The 17,441-nt window shown below is 43.9% G+C and overlaps 1 protein-coding gene across 1 annotated transcript; it reads left to right on the forward strand.

Moving 5' to 3' along the window:
- The first annotated feature begins 101 nt into the window (after positions 1 to 101).
- LOC124289393 (cadherin EGF LAG seven-pass G-type receptor 1-like) lies at positions 102 to 12,667 on the forward strand. Its single transcript, XM_046726015.1, has 10 exons — positions 102 to 258; positions 1,391 to 1,546; positions 2,340 to 2,530; positions 2,717 to 2,840; positions 5,198 to 5,277; positions 6,207 to 6,294; positions 7,208 to 7,381; positions 8,118 to 8,200; positions 9,361 to 9,448; positions 12,439 to 12,667. Exons 1-10 carry the CDS (start codon positions 214 to 216, stop codon positions 12,631 to 12,633), a joined length of 1,224 nt encoding a protein of 407 aa, XP_046581971.1. The 5' UTR covers positions 102 to 213; the 3' UTR covers positions 12,634 to 12,667.
- Positions 12,668 to 17,441: the final 4,774 nt, after the last annotated feature.

The raw sequence follows: 17,441 nt of genomic DNA on the forward strand, positions 1-17,441 counted from the left end.
TTTTGGGATTGGTCTCTTGTCTCACAAGCACACTCACTCAGTGTTTTCTGTGTAACAAATGGACTCAAACCCATGCTTGAGTCTGAATGAAACCTCCACACGAGCACGTGCCACAACAAACCAAAGCGTGCTTGCGAAAAGCGTGACAGTCATGCAAATCAGCTTGTCAGAATTTGAATCGTGAACTCGGGTGGCAATCTAAAGCTAGGTGCGATGGCCTTCCCAGGAGATATGATACTTCAAACCTGCGCTTTCTTGGTAAGTCTTTTACTATTTTAGGATACCAAATGAATTATGATAATTGCAATTTGACAAATCGACCGAAAAATCTGCCCCTTTATCTAACCGTCTGAGTTACAAATTTGAAGAAGTTAAAAATAGTTTCAAAATGTCAGACTAATTTATGCCAGGACTAAACGAAACAAAATATAGATGTTTATTGCTTTCTTTTAATCCTAACATTTTCAGACTCTGGAAGATGAAATTACACTAAAAGTATGTTTAGGAATGTTACTATCAACTAGATTTTGTGGCCAGATTGAAATATGACATACTCTTAATGGATTTGATTAATTACCTCAGTGAAAATTTCAGTCTTTATATATAGATATATATTGACTAACACATACACACGATTTAATTATAGCAATGCAGTTGTAATTAGATTGTGTTTAAATTTTAAACGAAAATCGCTGAAGACCAAGCAAGTAACTCTTCAAAACCTCGTCGCGCTTCTTACCATTTTACCCTCAAAGAAGCTTACATTTTCCTATTAATTCCTAGTGAACACGGTATGCTAAGAGATAAATTTTATTATATATATATAACAAATCGGATCCAGCACAGTGCTCCTTTAAGAAAGAAGTATAAGCGGCGCCAGCGTTATTGAAAGAAATATGCTATAACTGATAATAAGTTTTATTATATATATATTAGTCAAAATCTTGGTCGAAGGTTTTCAAAATTTCAATCTATGCTTTTTAAATACGCCCCAAAGTCGGATGGAACCATTTTTACCCAGAAGTAAATATAATATATTATGGGGCGGGTGTCGTCTGCCCTGCTCAAAGTTGTTGTATTTCTGAGTTTGTAATCAACTCTGTATACTGCAATCGTGCCTTTCAGATTTCATATCTGCTTTTCGTTTTTTGAGGTCGGTGTATCGGTCTGTTCGTCCCAGTTTTCATGGCCGCCTTAGCAGCATCGAAAGTAATAGACCAAATGTTGATTGCAAATGCTGTTGTAGAATCAAGTCATGTCATTTTGAAATATGCGACTCACAATCTCGCTAAAACTGGGGGTGGGTCTTAAACGAATTGAAGCAAACTTGTTAAGATTGGCGATGTCCAGGCACAAGCCCCCAGTACACTTGTGTTTGTTTGGACAACAGGCGTTGGCGCTCGGCACGCTCGGCAACAACTTGGCATCAGTGACCCTCAACATCCTAGGTGACAATGACTACGCCCCCGAGTTCCCCTCCCCCATCAACTCAGTCATCGTCCCTGAGGGAGTGTACTCGTTTAAGAAACCGTTTCTTGTGACAAAGGTAGGTTAGAATATAGCATTCCAGTCTTCGGCAACCCATGCTTGTCGTAAGAGGCGACTAGGAGTGGAGGGGCGTGGGAGGTGTGCAAGGAGACGAGGGGCATGAAAGGTATGCAACAAGAGGGGCGTGAAAGATAGGCAGGGAGAGGAGGGGGGTGGAAAGTGTGCAGGGAGACGAGAGGCGTTCAAAACGTGCAGGGAGACGAGGGCGTTCAAAACGTGCAGGGAGACGAGGGGCGTTCAAAACGCAGGGAGACGATGGGCAGGGGGACGAGGGGCATGCAAAACGTGCAGGGAGGGGCTTGGGAGATGTGCAGGGGAGACAAGGGGCGGGGACGAGGGGCGTGCAAAATGTGCAGGGAGACGAGGGGCGTTCAAAACGTGCAGGGAGACGAGGGGCGCTGCAAAACGGGAGACGAGGGAGGGGAGTGGAGGGGCTTGGAAGATGTGCAGGGGAGACGAGGGGCTTGGGAGATGCAGGGTGAGGTGGGCGTGGAAGGTATGTAGGGGTGAGGTGGGGCGTGGAAGGTGGGCAGGAGACGAGGGGCGTGGAAGGTGGGCAGGGAGAGGAGGGGCGTGGAAGGTGGGCAGGGGAGAGGAGGGGCGTGGAAGGTGGGCAGGGAGAGAGGGGGCGTGGAAGGTGGGCAGGAGAGGAGGGGCGTGGAAGGTGGGCAGATGGGCAGGGAGGAGGAGGGGCGTGGAAGGTGGGCAGGGGAGAGGAGGGACGTGGAAGATCGGCAATGGAAAGGGGGACAACTTGGAGAACGTTTTGTGGTTTTCATGTCTGTTGACAGCTTGAAGCTCAAGACCTTGACAGCAAACTAAGTGGGAACGTGAGCTATGCAGTTGCAGGGGTGTGCAAGAATGGATGGGGCAAATTCCACCTGAGAGAGTTTAATAAACTCGTGCTCATTACCCCTGTTAAAGACGGGGACAACTTTGTAATCTTGGTCGAAGCAACGGATCACGGCAAACCGCCCAGAAGGTAGAGAACATTTTCTTTTTCAAATACAGATTAAAATATGTATATTTTAGTGATGAAGAAACACGTTTCTCTTAAATTATAAACTGTGTTGGAAATATATTTGTTTTAACTACAGAATGGCGTTGTGAAGAATTCAGTTTTCAGTCAATTTTACATGATTAAACTTGACCAGTCCCTTTTCTTTAGGGATCGTTGTGCAGTGGTAGTCAACGTGAAGCGCAGTTCAGACGGGCCGTCGATTCCCAGTGATCGGTACACCGTCCGTTTACCTGAAGGAATCCAGACTGGTAGCCACGTGCTCACTATACCGGTATGTGTTGTCTGCTGGCTGTTATTCTATACTGGCTGTTATTCTATACTGGCTGTTATTCAACTTTCTCTGTGTGCCCAGGTGGAGACAACGTGAGTGCATGTACCTTAGTATTGTATAATAAAAGTTGAAGTTCCAACAGAACGCATTCCCATGTTGAAATTAACGTGTTGACATACCTTCACGAAATGTCAGTATGGCTAGGAAATGATTTGACAATACATTCACATCCCGGAAACCAGAGACCACGTGTCGGTCTATAGTCTCTGGAAGTGCTGTAATTAAATTACATTACAGTGAAACTGTTGGAAAACGGCAACTGCTTAATCCAATACCCAGAGACCCATGAAGATCAGGATAGAATTGGTCTTTAGAAACCCATGTAAAAAAAAAGGCGACTTGCTGAATCAGCTGGTCAGGTTCGCTGACGTGGTTGACACATGTCATCGTATCCCAGTTACGTAGATCGATGCTCATGCTGTTGATCACTAGATTTTATGGTCAAGAATCAATTATTTACAGACCGCCGCTATATAGCTGGAATATTGCTTGGTGTGGTGTTGAACAACCAACTAACCAATACCCAAAACAGTCGGTAACGGCAGGGGTGAAACGTTTGTTCGTGCATGGCCCAGTCTACGTTGCCTGCAGGCGATTGCCTGCTTTGCTCTGACTCCACTAAAAACCTCTGTCAAGGAAATGTATTTCCAATGTATTTATGTATACTAGCCACATAAAGAAACTGCATTGTAAAAATATTATCCCAGTTGATAAGTACGATAACGATGTCAAAGGTACATATAAACTTTAATCGAGGGATCATGAGACCATAAGTCGGGAGAATTTCAACTGAAAAAGTCAATCACAATGACGTCACGAGTCCACAAGCGGGACAGGGGTCAAACGACCATGTCACAAGCTCAATAACGGGTATGTCCACCATCGGCATTGAGAACAGCAGTGCATCGACGACGCATAGAGCCTATCAAACGTGCAAGGAAGGCTTGTGGGATGTGGGATATGGGATTCTCAAGTTCCGTTGCAAGGTCAAGGACGTTATCTGGCGGATGAGGAAGACGGCGTAGACGTCGATACATCTCGTCCCAAACATGCTCTATCGGGGAGAGATCCGGTGAATTTGCAGGCGAAGGCAGTAAGTCAACGTTGTGATTGCAAGAAATCCATAGCAACCCTTGCCGTATGAGGGCGGGCATTGTCCTGTTGGAATGTTAACCCAGGGCCATGACGTTGCAGAAAAGGAATTGCCACAGGTCGAAGAATCTGATCCCTGTAGCCCACACCAGTTAAGTTGCCCTGAACAATCACCAAAGGAGTTCTTTGGCGTGCTGCACCAAAGCGATTCCTCCTCAAGACACAGGCCTGTGCATAACGTTCTCCCACGCGCCTATAGGCACGTTGACGTCCATCACTATGGGAAATATTAAACCTGGACTCATCTGTAAAAACAACATTTCTCCACCAAAACAAGGGTCTGCGGACAAGATTTCGGCACCACATTCGGCGAGCTTGTCGATGACGTTGTGTCAGGATAGGCCGTATGGCGGGACGTCGTGGTCTGATCCCGTGATGACGTAAACGTTGTCGAACTGTGTTGGGGTGGATACGGCGAAGTCCTGGGATGGTTCGGGCAGTCATCACTGCAGTCTGAAACCTGTGGCGAAGATGGGTCACCCTTATCCATAAGTCCTGTCTTGGCGTTGTTACACGTGGACGTCCAGAACGTGGCCGATCGATGACGTCATTTGTGTTCTGGTAGCGTCTCGCCGGTGCAGAAATGGTGTTCCGATGGGAGTGGAAATGTGCAGCCACTTGTCGTTGAGACATTCCCCCACGGACCACCCCAATGGCCTCATGACGTTGTGCAGACGTGAGCCTTGGCATGCTATGCGTTTCAATAGCCGTTTAATTTTTTTAACGATCGCAAGGGCAGGGGTTGAGCTTTCCAAAGTGACAGTATTGTGTGGCATTCATTTGCTCTGTTTCTCTTTCCCGGAATGCACGTGCAACAACGTATTGCACGTCTCAAGGACGAACCCACTGATGGCACGGAACGTGCATGCATGTTGGATGCATGTCACTAATCTCTGAGTTTAAATCCTTATGTGTCTACACAGGTTTTATAAATTTAGATTTTAAATTTTTGTATGCACAGTTTCTTTATGTGCCTAGTATATTTAGAACCCTTCTTTCCCCGAGTTTTCTCGAATATATTATTGAAGCCTACTTCACAGGTTCCAGTATCACAGCGTATGATTACTGAATGCCTCAAGGCGACAAAAACAAATTACCTTAATGTTCATCTAATCTCGGTATCAAAGCACTTTCATGTTTTCCAGGTGCGTGATAACGGCAACGGTACCCTGCAGTTTGAAATAGCATCGGGCAATGCCAATGGTGACTTTGACATCGACCAAGAGTAAGTGTATACAGGTCAGGTGTTACTGAAGTATGAAAGAAGCTGGAAGATTGTGGTCAGAAATACCCCTGTCTACCCTGTGAACATCCGTGTTGGAATTGGTCTACGTCTTGTCGTAAAAGGCGACTAACCGGATCAGGTGGACCTATTTTATGCATGACATCGAATCCCAGTTGCCTTGATTGATGTCGGTCACTAGACTTTCTGGTCAAAAATAGATTTACAGACCGCGGTCCTGCAGCTGGAGGACGATGGGGTAGCCGAGGGGTTAAAGCGTTCGCTCGCCACACTGAAGATGCTTGAGATAAATTCCCAACATGGGTACAATGTGTGAAGCCGATATCATCTCATCCGCTATTTGTATGCTGGAATATTACTAAAAGCGGCGTAAAAGAATACTCACTCATGTAGCTTGAATATTGCGGCTTGAACCAAGAGATTTGTTTTTAGTTTCCTGAAGGCTTTAGGGATGTTTGGGTAGCCTTTAATGGTTAGAGCTTTCGCTCTTCATGCCGAAGCTCCGGGTTTGATTTCCCGTATGGGTACAATGTGTGAAGCCAATTTGGTGGTGCCCCCATGGCTAGTATAGTTCCTCATACATGTAGGGGGCGGTGGGGTAGCCTAGTGGTTAAAGCGTTGGCTCGTCACGCAGAAGACCCGGGTTCGAATCCCCACATGGGTACAATGTGTAAAGCCCATTTCTGGTGGCCGCCGCCGTGATGTTGCTGAAATATTGCTAAAAGCGGCGTAAAACCAAACTCAGTCAGTCATACATGTAGGAGGCTGAAGAAGGAAGGGAATCGGCCGGGTACGGGTTATACAACTTCGCTGATTGGCTCGTGTCCCAGTTGTCCATAGAACTTGCTTTTCCTTCAGCTTAATGGTTATCAAATGTTATGGCATATAAATAATCAACATTTCTATTTCAGAGGCGTCATACGGAATGTTAATGTTCTGACTATCAACCACACAGGAGAGTACCATCTGAATGTCACTGTCACTGAAACCAATGGATCAGTGAGTTTTCCATTTTGAGTATTTCGAAGCCATAACTTCAGGTAAAGACACTGAGGTCGTATTGTACAAGGAGCAGGTCGACCTTCCAAGTATATTCTGGGGCGGTGAGGTAGCCTAGTGATTTAAACCGTTGGCTCGTCACGCCGAAGACCCGGGTTCGAATCCCCAAATGGGTATATTGTGTGAAGCCCATTTCTGGTGTCTCCCGCCGTGATGTTGCTGGAATATTGCTAAAAGCGGCGTAAAACTAAACTCAGTCAGTCAGTCAGTCCAAGTATATTCTGAGGAAAATGAGTATGAAAGGTTGTCAGTTTCTTGGTTCTTTCACGTACAGTGAAATATCTATGCTTGAGGACAAGATAAGCTAATCATATGTTGTCGCACAACCACCATTTAGCTTTCGGGGTGGTGGGGTAAGCTGGGCCCGTCTCGCATATCGCAATATCGCAATAGCTTTGGCGAACGTTAGCGCGAGCAAAGGGAGCCGGGAACCAGCTTAGGTGGTGGGGTAGCGTAGTGGTTAAATCATTCGCTCGTCACACCGAAGACCCGGGTTCGATTCCTCTCATGCAGCCATGTGTGAAGCCCATTTCTGGTTTCCCCCGCCGTGGATGTTGCTGGAATATTGTTAAAAGCGCCGTAAAACTAAAGTCACTCACTTCATACCATTCCTGCCTCCATAAGGTTAACATCCATTTAACATTGCAGAGCTAATGAATATTCCTACGACAGCTTCTAGTTAAGTAGATCCCATGACGTTCAGAAACGACAGTTTTTGTTCAGACAGTTTTCGGTTAATATAGTGGGTTATGTGAGATTATGTCCGACCTGATGGGACCTTTTATACTTCCATACGATAACAACGATCTGTGTCTGGACCTGTCAGTGAATGTTGAAATGTATTTGATTTCAGTCTGACAACACAATTGTGGACATTAAGGTAGTTCAACATTACCTACACGCTCGCAACTGCTCGTGCAAGCAGGACGAGGCTCCACCGAACAGACCTCCAACGATTCCATCCCCTCGCTACATGGTCCACATTGGAGAATGGGCTCTCATCAACACTACGATCTTCACCATTCCGGTAGGAACTCGTCCATTCTTGACCCCGTTTGGATTCAGGAGTAGATTTAAGTACCCGGTATCGTCTGTATGTCGAAGGAGGCGACTAAAAGTATCGGGCGGCAGGATCCGTGACTTAGAAGCCAGACGGCAGGATCCGTGACTTGGTACCCAGACGGCAGGATCCGTGACTTGGTACCCAGGCAGCAGGATCCGTGACTTGGTACCCAGGCGGCAGGATCCGTGACTTGGTACCCAGGCGGCAGGATCCGTGACTTGGTACCCAGGCTGCAGGATCCGTGACTTGGTACCCAGGCGGCACTGTCCGTGACTCGGTACCCAGGCGGCAGGATCCGTGACTTGGTACCCAGGCGGCACTGTCCGTGACTCGGTACCCAGGCGGCAGGATCCGTGACTCGGTACCAAGACGGTGTGGGTCGTTGGTCACAATATCAGTCAACACGTTGCCTGGCAACCACCTTATAGCTGCTGAGTGAGTGCAGAAGTACACAACATACATGCTACTCTTTAATGATAGCTATTTTTTTAATTCCTAAATTCAAGAGCCTGATATTCCAGGACATAAAGAAACAGAGCCGATCTTATACACGCCATAGCCTAGACTAAAGGTTAGATATTATTAGTCATGCTTGAAGGCGGGGTTCCATTCTGTTCCACCCGCCACAAGCACCGATGTATGTGTACAGTATTGAAAATACCCCAATGATTCCATTTGTTTTAAATTTGGTGTTTGACAGGCAGTTGATCCCGATGGCGACAACTTGACCTACAGTATTGTCAGTGGTAACGCCTTCAAGGATTTGGAAGTTGAACCATCAAGGTAAGGCTGGAACAAAGTATAGTGGCACTGGTATTGTGTTACTGTTGACTTCATGCATTTTTGTCTTCATACGTGAACATCCATGCTTTTATCAGGAGACTAGCGGGATAGGGTGGTCAGGCTCGCTGACATGGTTGACCCACATGTCATCATATCCCAATTGCGTCGATCAATGTTCATGCTGTTGATCACTGGATTGTCTGGTCCAGACTAGATTTTTTTCAGACCGCCGCCATATAGCTGGGATATTGCAGAGTGCGGCGTTAAACGAACACTCCTATCTTGGCATACGTGGTCAGCGAGATTACAACTAAGGTTGTTATAGGCGATAAAATTTGGGATCTGATGTACATACTTCCGGCTTGGTGAATCATCAGTTTTCCTGGCCCCGACTTCGCGATTTTCCCAGTGGTTTGGATGTAGCTTGAACATTTTACAGAATGCATCGTATAACAAACAAATTACTTTATGGGCTAAATGCGTGTTTTGCAGTGTTTATTTTGTACCCAATATAATTATAAAATTGAAGACACGTGTCAAGTCAATGATTAAAATATTGGGTAAAAATGTTGGAATACCGTCAGTGTGCTTTCAAAACCGTTACCAAGTTCACCCACATATGGTATTTCCTGCTTGTCCTCGGTGTCTGAAATTGTTATCCGTTGATGACTTTATTAAAATTAATCTGAAAGCATTTTTTACAAGCAATGGCGAAAGTGAAATGAAACCCAACAATCCTGGAATCAAAGTTTGATTTAAGCAGTGACTCAGGTGTTCGCAAAATGTCCTGTTCAGTAGCCATACGGTGGTGAAGGTCAAGGTGACATGTATAAAATACAGACCCCCTTTTCATACCATCGTCCCGTTGTAGAAAAAAGAACCTTGGCGCTGAATTTAAGATCGCTTTCTGCAAGGACACGCCCGTCCTTATGCGAGAATTTTATACCTTGCATACAATCTAAAAACGTTTCAGTTGAACTGTATGTAAATTTAAGTTCGAACTTGTTATATTCGTTCAAGTGATAGTCAGTGTCTTTAGAATTACACCTGAAGTTCACATTGGAACGTATAAAAAAAAACTAAAAATCTCATTCACAAACATGCATGTGGTGACTTCAATGCCGAATTAACTTTTAATTTTTGGATGTATTTGCTTTCAGTGGTCGAGTGATTAATATCCACTCTTTAGACTACAAACGAAAACCAGTCTACGAACTAAGAGTAAAGGCGATGGACTCCCGTGGACAGGTGGGTATTTCTATTTGCTATATTTTGTATATTCACTCGTTATAACTGGTCTTCAGCAACCATGCTTGTAGGAGGCGACCAACGGGACTGGGTGGCAAGGCCCGCTCACTTGGTTACTTAATACATGCCATCATATCCCAGTTGCGTAGATCGATGCTCGAGTATTTAGACCGCAGTCGTACAGTAAACAAACAATCCTGTTATGTGCAATTAAAGTTACCTAAGGTTATCGCAGACACGGTTCGCCTCACCCATGGTGTTTAAAGCGCCTTTCCCGAACTTAGGCTTACCAAAATTAGTCATGGGTTTGAACCCCACATTCGCCTTAAAATGCCTCTAGGTTTGCGCGCACTATTACCCATCACGTGGGTTTCACCAAAGTATTAGAACCTGATTACCTCCCATTGTTCCCCAATTTAGTTAAGTTCCTTGCGTACCCCCCACCTAAGTTTTTCAAAAAAATACAAAGATATACAAGTAATGAAAAGTACCTTATTAAATAGGCGGAAGGTACGTAATGAACTCTTTCCCCAATTTAAACTAAGCGGACAGGCCACGAAGAAGTTTAAACACCGCTACATGGATGAAAACAAGACTTGCTCATAGTGACTGTAATTTGGGTTCTGGGTTTAAAAGGCCAAGTATACCTTGTTGACTGAATTAATCCATAGACTTGATGAGCCGAACTGGTTTTCAAGAGTCCGTGCTTGTAAGAGGCGATTAGCAGGTGGTCAGGAGGTTTATACCCAGGACTGCCACATTTGTAATTTCTGGAGCGAAATGTAGTGTGGCGCTCCCGGGCATAGTAAATGGTTCTCTGATATACAACTGTGGCGGTCCCGGTACCGTTCACAGGTGATTAATTAGATTACCGTACACATTCAAGTCAAGTGTTTACTTGGTGAACTCAGACTATGCATGTCAGCTTTATTCAAATGCAAGACATTAAAGTAACAAAGAGTTATAATATAACATTTCTAGATTGACATAAACCTCACACTTGAATAATAGAACATTAATAGAACATATGACGATTATAATATACATAATACATAATATAAAATAAGCTGGACACACAAAGCTATTTATAGTCAAATAATGCATCAATATATTGCACTTAAAAACACAAGGTGATGAGGAAGTCGACAAGTTAATACTTTGTTAAAGCATTGTTTGTAGATAATAACATTTACTCTCTGGTGGAAATGTGTAATAATAATGATAACTTTTGGTTTACCTAATTTTCATATCATGAGATCATTGTTCATTCAAGATGAAGAAGCTCCGAGACATGATCTGTGTACACAATCTCAGACAGGTGTCCGTTTCTCGGGTCATCATTCAGTTCCGCAATCTGTCAGTTGATAACTCGGTATCGCTGCCTGCGTGGTGGTGCTTGTGGATGTACACGCAGATGCGCTGCGCTCACCTCGGTGTTGGACTGCACCAGCTGAAACAGTTCAACTGCCTCGTAGATGTCGGGTGGCCATTGGATGTGTGCTGCTTCAAGGTAGCCCTCAAGGTGGTTGTTGGTCCTGTGACTTGAGTTGCCGAAGTGGTTCCAGACAGGAGGTTGGAACTGCTGACCTTCAAGCCAGGATGTGGTCACATAGTCCATGAATGAGGTGATCTTCGGACCTACTGGGCTATCTGCAATGGCTTCAGGCCACACATCCTCAACCTTGTCGAGTGGTACCATAGGCAAAGCAGCAGCTCTTCGCACCAGTTTCTTGGCTTCTGGGTCCGTGGTTAGTACTTTCTTCTGCACACGTCTCCATATGCATTGAGTAAAATGGGAAAAAAACACACCCACGAACATCAGTACCTTGAAAGGAAGAACGAACGGCATTGTGAGCAGACAACTCAAATCTAGTTGTACGACATTCGGCGCGAAGAGAAAGTTCAGGTCTTGATCGGTCTGGCGTAGAAAGTCGAACATCGAGGTGTATGTGAGTTCAGTTCTGTCTGGTAAAAGTCCAAACACTAAGGGGCACATTGTCTCATGCACTTCAGCAAATATGGTACATATTTGGTCAAACAAACGTGGGGCAGTGTAGAAGGTGCCATCGCAAAATATGGTGTCCGCTGCAGTAAGGTACACCATGTTCTTGGACGTGGTGAACAGCGGGATGTTGTTGTTGAGGCGGTAAGGGAACTGGTCTCCTCCATGGGTCTGGGTCCACCTGGCTTTCAGGACGATCTCTGGTCTGGCCGCGGACAGTCGAGGGAAGGTGGTGTGTCTGTCTGTACATGGGTTCTCATGGATTGGAATTACGGCAGGGTCTGCAGAAAGTCATCCGTTGAACGTCGTACGCTGACGTCTCACGGCGGCGATCTCTTCGGCATAGATGGTAGGAATGGGGTGCTCTGTCTTCGCTCTCTGGATTAGTGTAGACTTAAAGATGCTAGCTTCAGTCTCAAAAGGAATGACGGGTGTGTGTGATTCTGATCTTCTACAGCAAATAATTTTCCATCCTGTGTAGAAATACGTGCAGTGCACTGTGAGACGGCACAATACTTCTTATTGCCGCGACTGCTGTATCTGTGGCCATTAAAGAAAACATTGTGGCCACCTCTTACGTTCTCGACAACTGTTAGTTGCACTTGTACATTAGCCATAATGGTGATACGTGTTTGAAATACAAAAGTTTCTATATGGTCGTTTACTTAGCAACATTAAAGGCAGAGATAACATGAGGTCATTAGGACTTAGGCAGTGAACTCTTTTGTCAGAAAACGGTAATCACTCCACCATATAATCCCCAGAACGCCACAAACTGCAGTGAAATCAATTGTGGCGCTCCTGAGACTATACTAATTGGGAAATGTGGCGGTCCCGGGCTGACACCGGTCAGGACCTTGACTTATTGCGTAGATCGATGTCCATGCATTGTCTGGTCCAGACAGGATTCTCTACAAATTCGTCAATTAGTTTGAATATTGAATGCAGTGTAAAACATTTAATACTAACTTACACGTTATATTTCCAGTCTGCGTCAACACGACTTCAAATAATAGTTATCAAGAACACCTCCAACAGTACCGACGACAACGGCCCCCTCAGCGACATGATCATGGAATCCGAGAAATGCCAGTGCGACATGTTGAACACAGCAATTAGTGACCACCATAGAAACTTTCTCGTCATCTGTGTGTTGATCTTGACCCAGTCACTATGGGGATGAACTGTTTTTTTCATGAAGTAAACTATCCAAGCTATGTCTTATCTGTTTTGTTTTCACAACAATGCGAAAAAGCCCTGCGTTGAGTTGTTATTAGCTGGTCAAGGTCAAACTTTGCTCAGTTTGGAAAGTTTGACTATATTGAATTTGAAACAAGTGGGTAAATTCACCTGTCCCGACGACAGAAGTTGATTCTGAATGCCATTGGTTTCTCTGGGCCAAACTCCATTATCTACATGCCGCTGAGATAAACCAAAGTGTACTGAAAACCAAAACGCCTAACTTCCCATCACTCGTGCATTTATTTGAGAAATAGATGGTACCTTAACTGCTCCGGTATCAAGTAACTCGCAAAACATTCCAAGGGAGACAGGCCAGTTCAACCTGGCACTGCGTGTACGTTGGTTCACATAATAATGTTTCAAACAGCACTGCCCATCTTTCGGTATTAGACAATGCTGAAATACCCAAAGACGCTTTAACATAGAAATACATGTAGTCACAAATATCGAAGGGAGACCACTCTCGATTCCCGTCAGGCTTACCGTGACTTAGTGAGCGAAGTCATCGTAAAATATCTACAGATCCGACATCTGCTTGGCTGGGCCATGACTACCCATGTGTGTATATACGCTTTAGGTTTTCCATCGCACATTTAGATAACAAACACTTGGCTAGAAGACAGCAACACGGTGGTATAGGACAAATGAACCCCAACATGTTCATTTAATATTAAACCAGCTAGTTTCCTCTGAATTACATTTTCAAGATAGCTCAACGCCAGACTTGGGTCAGCTGGCCTCAACTGCCGTGTTGCTGTCACCTAGTCGTTATTAGATCTATGGAAAGAAAGACAACAAAACACATGTACCATTCATCAATATTTATTTAGGTTCCACCAAGAAATAGAATGGCATGTGCCAAATAAAAGCATCAAAATCGGGACCGAAAGGGAAGCACAAAAACGTCCTCTAATTAGAACAGGAAAAACCTAAGAAGTGGAAGCCAAAGGGTATGTCGAAACATTGATAACTAGACAGAGAATATTGTAATAGAATCTAAATTGATATATAGTATAAGTATTAAAACATCATGTAAACTTTGTCAATCACAAGTGTCACCTATTTTCGTTATATCACGATCTATCTGCAAATGTCCATCCATATTTTTAACATTAAAGTAAATAATAACCTAACAACATCATAGACAGTTACCTGGTTCTGAAGTTCACAGATCTGAGGCATCTTTAAGGGGGCATATTCACTGTTGATAGCTGTTTTATCAAGCACTGAACGTTCGCGGTAGCAGCACTTGTCAGACATGACCTAATTACCACTGTGTGTCACTACGCTATTTACATCCATGAAGGATTCTACTACTGATGTCATTGTGTACTATTATTGTACAGACTTATGTATTTCATGTCTCCAAATGATATATTTATTCACTGTCTTGAATCATTGTGTATTTTGAGTGTTAACACCGATGTTTGTCAGGGACTATTTCTTGTGTACACTCCTGCTTCGTGGCTATTTATAGAAAGTAAGTGTGACTTTTGACCCAGATAAACAATGACTTATTACACTTGTTAATGACGATTTTCTGATAACTTTCTTGCTCAGAAGTGTTTTAAAGTGTATTCCATGATGGATACTAATGAAAATTACACTTGATTGAACCGAATAACGAATTTGATCTGTTTGACATTTCTCGGGTTACGGTGACCTGTCAACAACATTTACGTTAGGCTGAGTGACTAATTATAAATTGGATGTCCGTTTTTATATCAAAGCCACATATTCATTATCTGGTATTTTTCTGCATTCTATGGTAGAAATGCCTTGCTTTACGATATAGAGGACAATGTATAACCACCTGTATTTCCTACATTTGTACCTGCAATATGACAGTCGTTTCGTGTTTTGACATTTGTTGCCGACAATCATTCTAGGCACTAATTGACAGTCTGCTGTCCGTTTTCTCTGTTTGCATTTACCAAATATTTTAGCAAACTTGTTCGTGTCCGAATTGTTAAAGGACACATAGGACAACATCAATTCCTGGATACAGGGCATATTGATGCTACACTGGGCCAAAGTTGTCAATGGTCTTAGTATACATTTGACGTCTGTCAAAATGTCGTCCCGCCGCTTGGCCTGAATATAATCGTTGTCCTTATTCTTGTTATATCACATGTTTACACAAATCTCACTTGTCCATCATGGTTGATCTTTTCGGACACTTTATTTAACATAAGGACAATACCATATGATAAAGGAAACTGATGCTTTTGTAAATTTCACTTGTCATAGAGCCGACCACAAACCAAGATGGCGGCCACTGACGCTACGTTGACGGAAAGATATTGTCCGTTTTATTATAACAAATTGTCTCGATGTCCTGATTATTTCTACTGTGTCCTAATTGTATTCGGACAAGAAGGACAACATAAGGACAATTAGTAGTCACTTACTTGTGTTAGAAATGAAACTGCCTATGCAGCGTTTCTTGTATGCAAGCCATCAAACCTGTGTTCTGATTGGTTGAGAAAGGTCACATGACCTCCTGATGATGCCTATAAATACGATCACTGGTCAAGGCCTGACACTCGACTCGATTCGACACTCGACGCATTCGGATTCGATTCACTCGGGTCACTCGATTTAGATACAATAAGACTTTCGGTCTGATTAAAGGCTCCTGCTCTAGTTTTTACCTGGCACCTCTACTGACTTAGATTTATCATCATAACTGCTTCTAGGTATATATTTTAAGACAAATTACAATCAATTTAATAACTATATTACATACTCAGTAACATTTCTGCAAGATATTTGAGTTGAAATAACAAAATAACTATTTCCTTGGAGACTGAGCCTTGTCATTAGATATATATATATATAGGCCGAGTAGTGTGTGATATTTATTGGCATCATTTATTTTATTGCATTGCTAACAAAATCCCATCTACATTCTTGCCATTGAAACAAAATTAAAACAAAGTTTGCATATATCACGGCAAACTTTGCTCTCTACTTCATCGTCTCCTTGTGTTATTTGTTTTCCCACGTGCACCCCAAGGGTGTTACAATTTTGGTGTCAGAAGTGGGATACTGATTTTCATAATTAGTATCCAGTGGTCCGAATCCATTAGGGTTGGTAGATTCTGGAGACGATGGCAGAGTCACCAGACCCAGATGTCTTATTCAAAACTATTGATGTTGCAAGGAATTCTCCTGATGATGAACCAGATGATGATCAGATGTCTCAAATCTCCAGGGTCAGTTGTGGCTCAAGTATTAGATCTGTTTCTGATGATAGGCTACCAATGAGGCCGGGAACTCCACATCCATTGGTACAACATAGTCGCTCTGAGGGTGATGTACTTTATGGGTGTCCCAATTCTTCTCCGAGGAGAGGTCCTAGGAATAATTGTACAATAGCTGATGGTGCTACCTATGTTCACAGCCATGGGCGAATGTTTGTTCCTCCAGTAGAGGGACTCATGCCAGGCTCATCTGAGTTACCCCATGCTGAGGGTACTGATGATTACTTACCCTTCCCGAGACCCAACCAAACACGGCTAAGGCCTATTACTAAGGCAAACACACATTTTAAACCCAAGGCTGGTCTTAATTTCCATCCTGACTCATATGATGGTCATGGTGATTGGGAAGAATACCTGTGTCACTTTGAGGCATGTGCTGAGCTTGGCAGATGGGATGACCAGGACAAGGTTTTGGCCCTTGCAGCTAGTTTAAGAGGTTCAGCACGTACCTTCTATATAGGTCTGTCTCCAGATGAGAGGCGTAACTACACTTACCTTGTCAGGAAAATTGGTGATAGATTTGGCAGTTCACGTCAGCAAAGTCGTTGGCTCTCACGGTTAGAGATGAGGCAAAGACGACCCAATGAAACAATTGCTACTTTAGGTGATGATCTGAGGCAGATGGCACAGCGAGCCTATTCTAACCTTGATGCTAGAGCTCAGAAAGCCCTAGCCCTAAACCAGCTGTATAAGGCAATACGTCTAGAAATGAAATGTAGATGCATGGATCGTGACTGTCGCTCTGTCTCTGAAGCTGTTGATGTTATTGAACGCTATGAGGCAATAATGGATGATTCTAAGGACAGAAAGAGGCCATCTGTACGTTATGTTGGTCCACCATCTGCTGAATTACCAGATGATAAAGGTCTTGAGAAGTACCTCAAGGACATTGCCTCGAGCATATCTAGGCTTGAAAACAAAGGGTATGAGTCCAATAGAGAACGGCGCACTGTGCCTACACCTGAGGGTAGAAATTACACTGCTCAGTCTCAGAGGCCTGCACGACGTTGCCTTGTCTGCAACGAAAATGGGCATCTCCTCAGGAACTGTCCCATCTATAATCAGATGTGCCAGAGCTTCAAGCAATCTCAGCTAACGTATGCCCAAATGCCGAGGACGCAAACGATGCCTCAGATGCCCCCAAACTCTAATTGTGGGACTCAGATGCCACAACAGAGTCACAGGCAGGAAAACTCTAAGGGACAGGGAAACTTCAATCTGTCAAGGTAGAGGGCCGAATCTTGACAGAGGAACAAAGGCTCAGTAACAGAGACATTCCTAGAATAGGACAGGTTGGCGAATCTATCCACAAATGTGACAATGGTTTCTATGTCACTGGAATAGTAGACACCATGGAGGTGAGATTTCTGGTTGATTCTGGTTCCACAGTGACTCTTCTGTCTAAAGGAAAGTATGATACCCTTACGTGTAAGCCAGAACTTGTACCATGGACATCAGATATCCAAGGTGTCAATGGCTCTAC

The sequence above is a fragment of the Haliotis rubra genome, unplaced genomic scaffold, assembly GCF_003918875.1.
Source record: "Haliotis rubra isolate DU_JTF1 unplaced genomic scaffold, ASM391887v1 Scf44, whole genome shotgun sequence".
Lineage (NCBI taxonomy): Eukaryota > Metazoa > Mollusca > Gastropoda > Lepetellida > Haliotidae > Haliotis > Haliotis rubra.

Bases quoted from the DNA above. Each gene is read 5' to 3' on its own strand.
- LOC124289393 (XM_046726015.1), top strand. From the start codon at position 214: ATGGCCTTCCCAGGAGATATGATACTTCAAACCTGCGCTTTCTTG. The intron at 259-1,390 runs GTAAGTCTTTTA...TTTGGACAACAG, and splicing joins TTCAAACCTGCGCTTTCTTG to GCGTTGGCGCTCGGCACGCT. The intron at 1,547-2,339 runs GTAGGTTAGAAT...GTCTGTTGACAG, and splicing joins AACCGTTTCTTGTGACAAAG to CTTGAAGCTCAAGACCTTGA.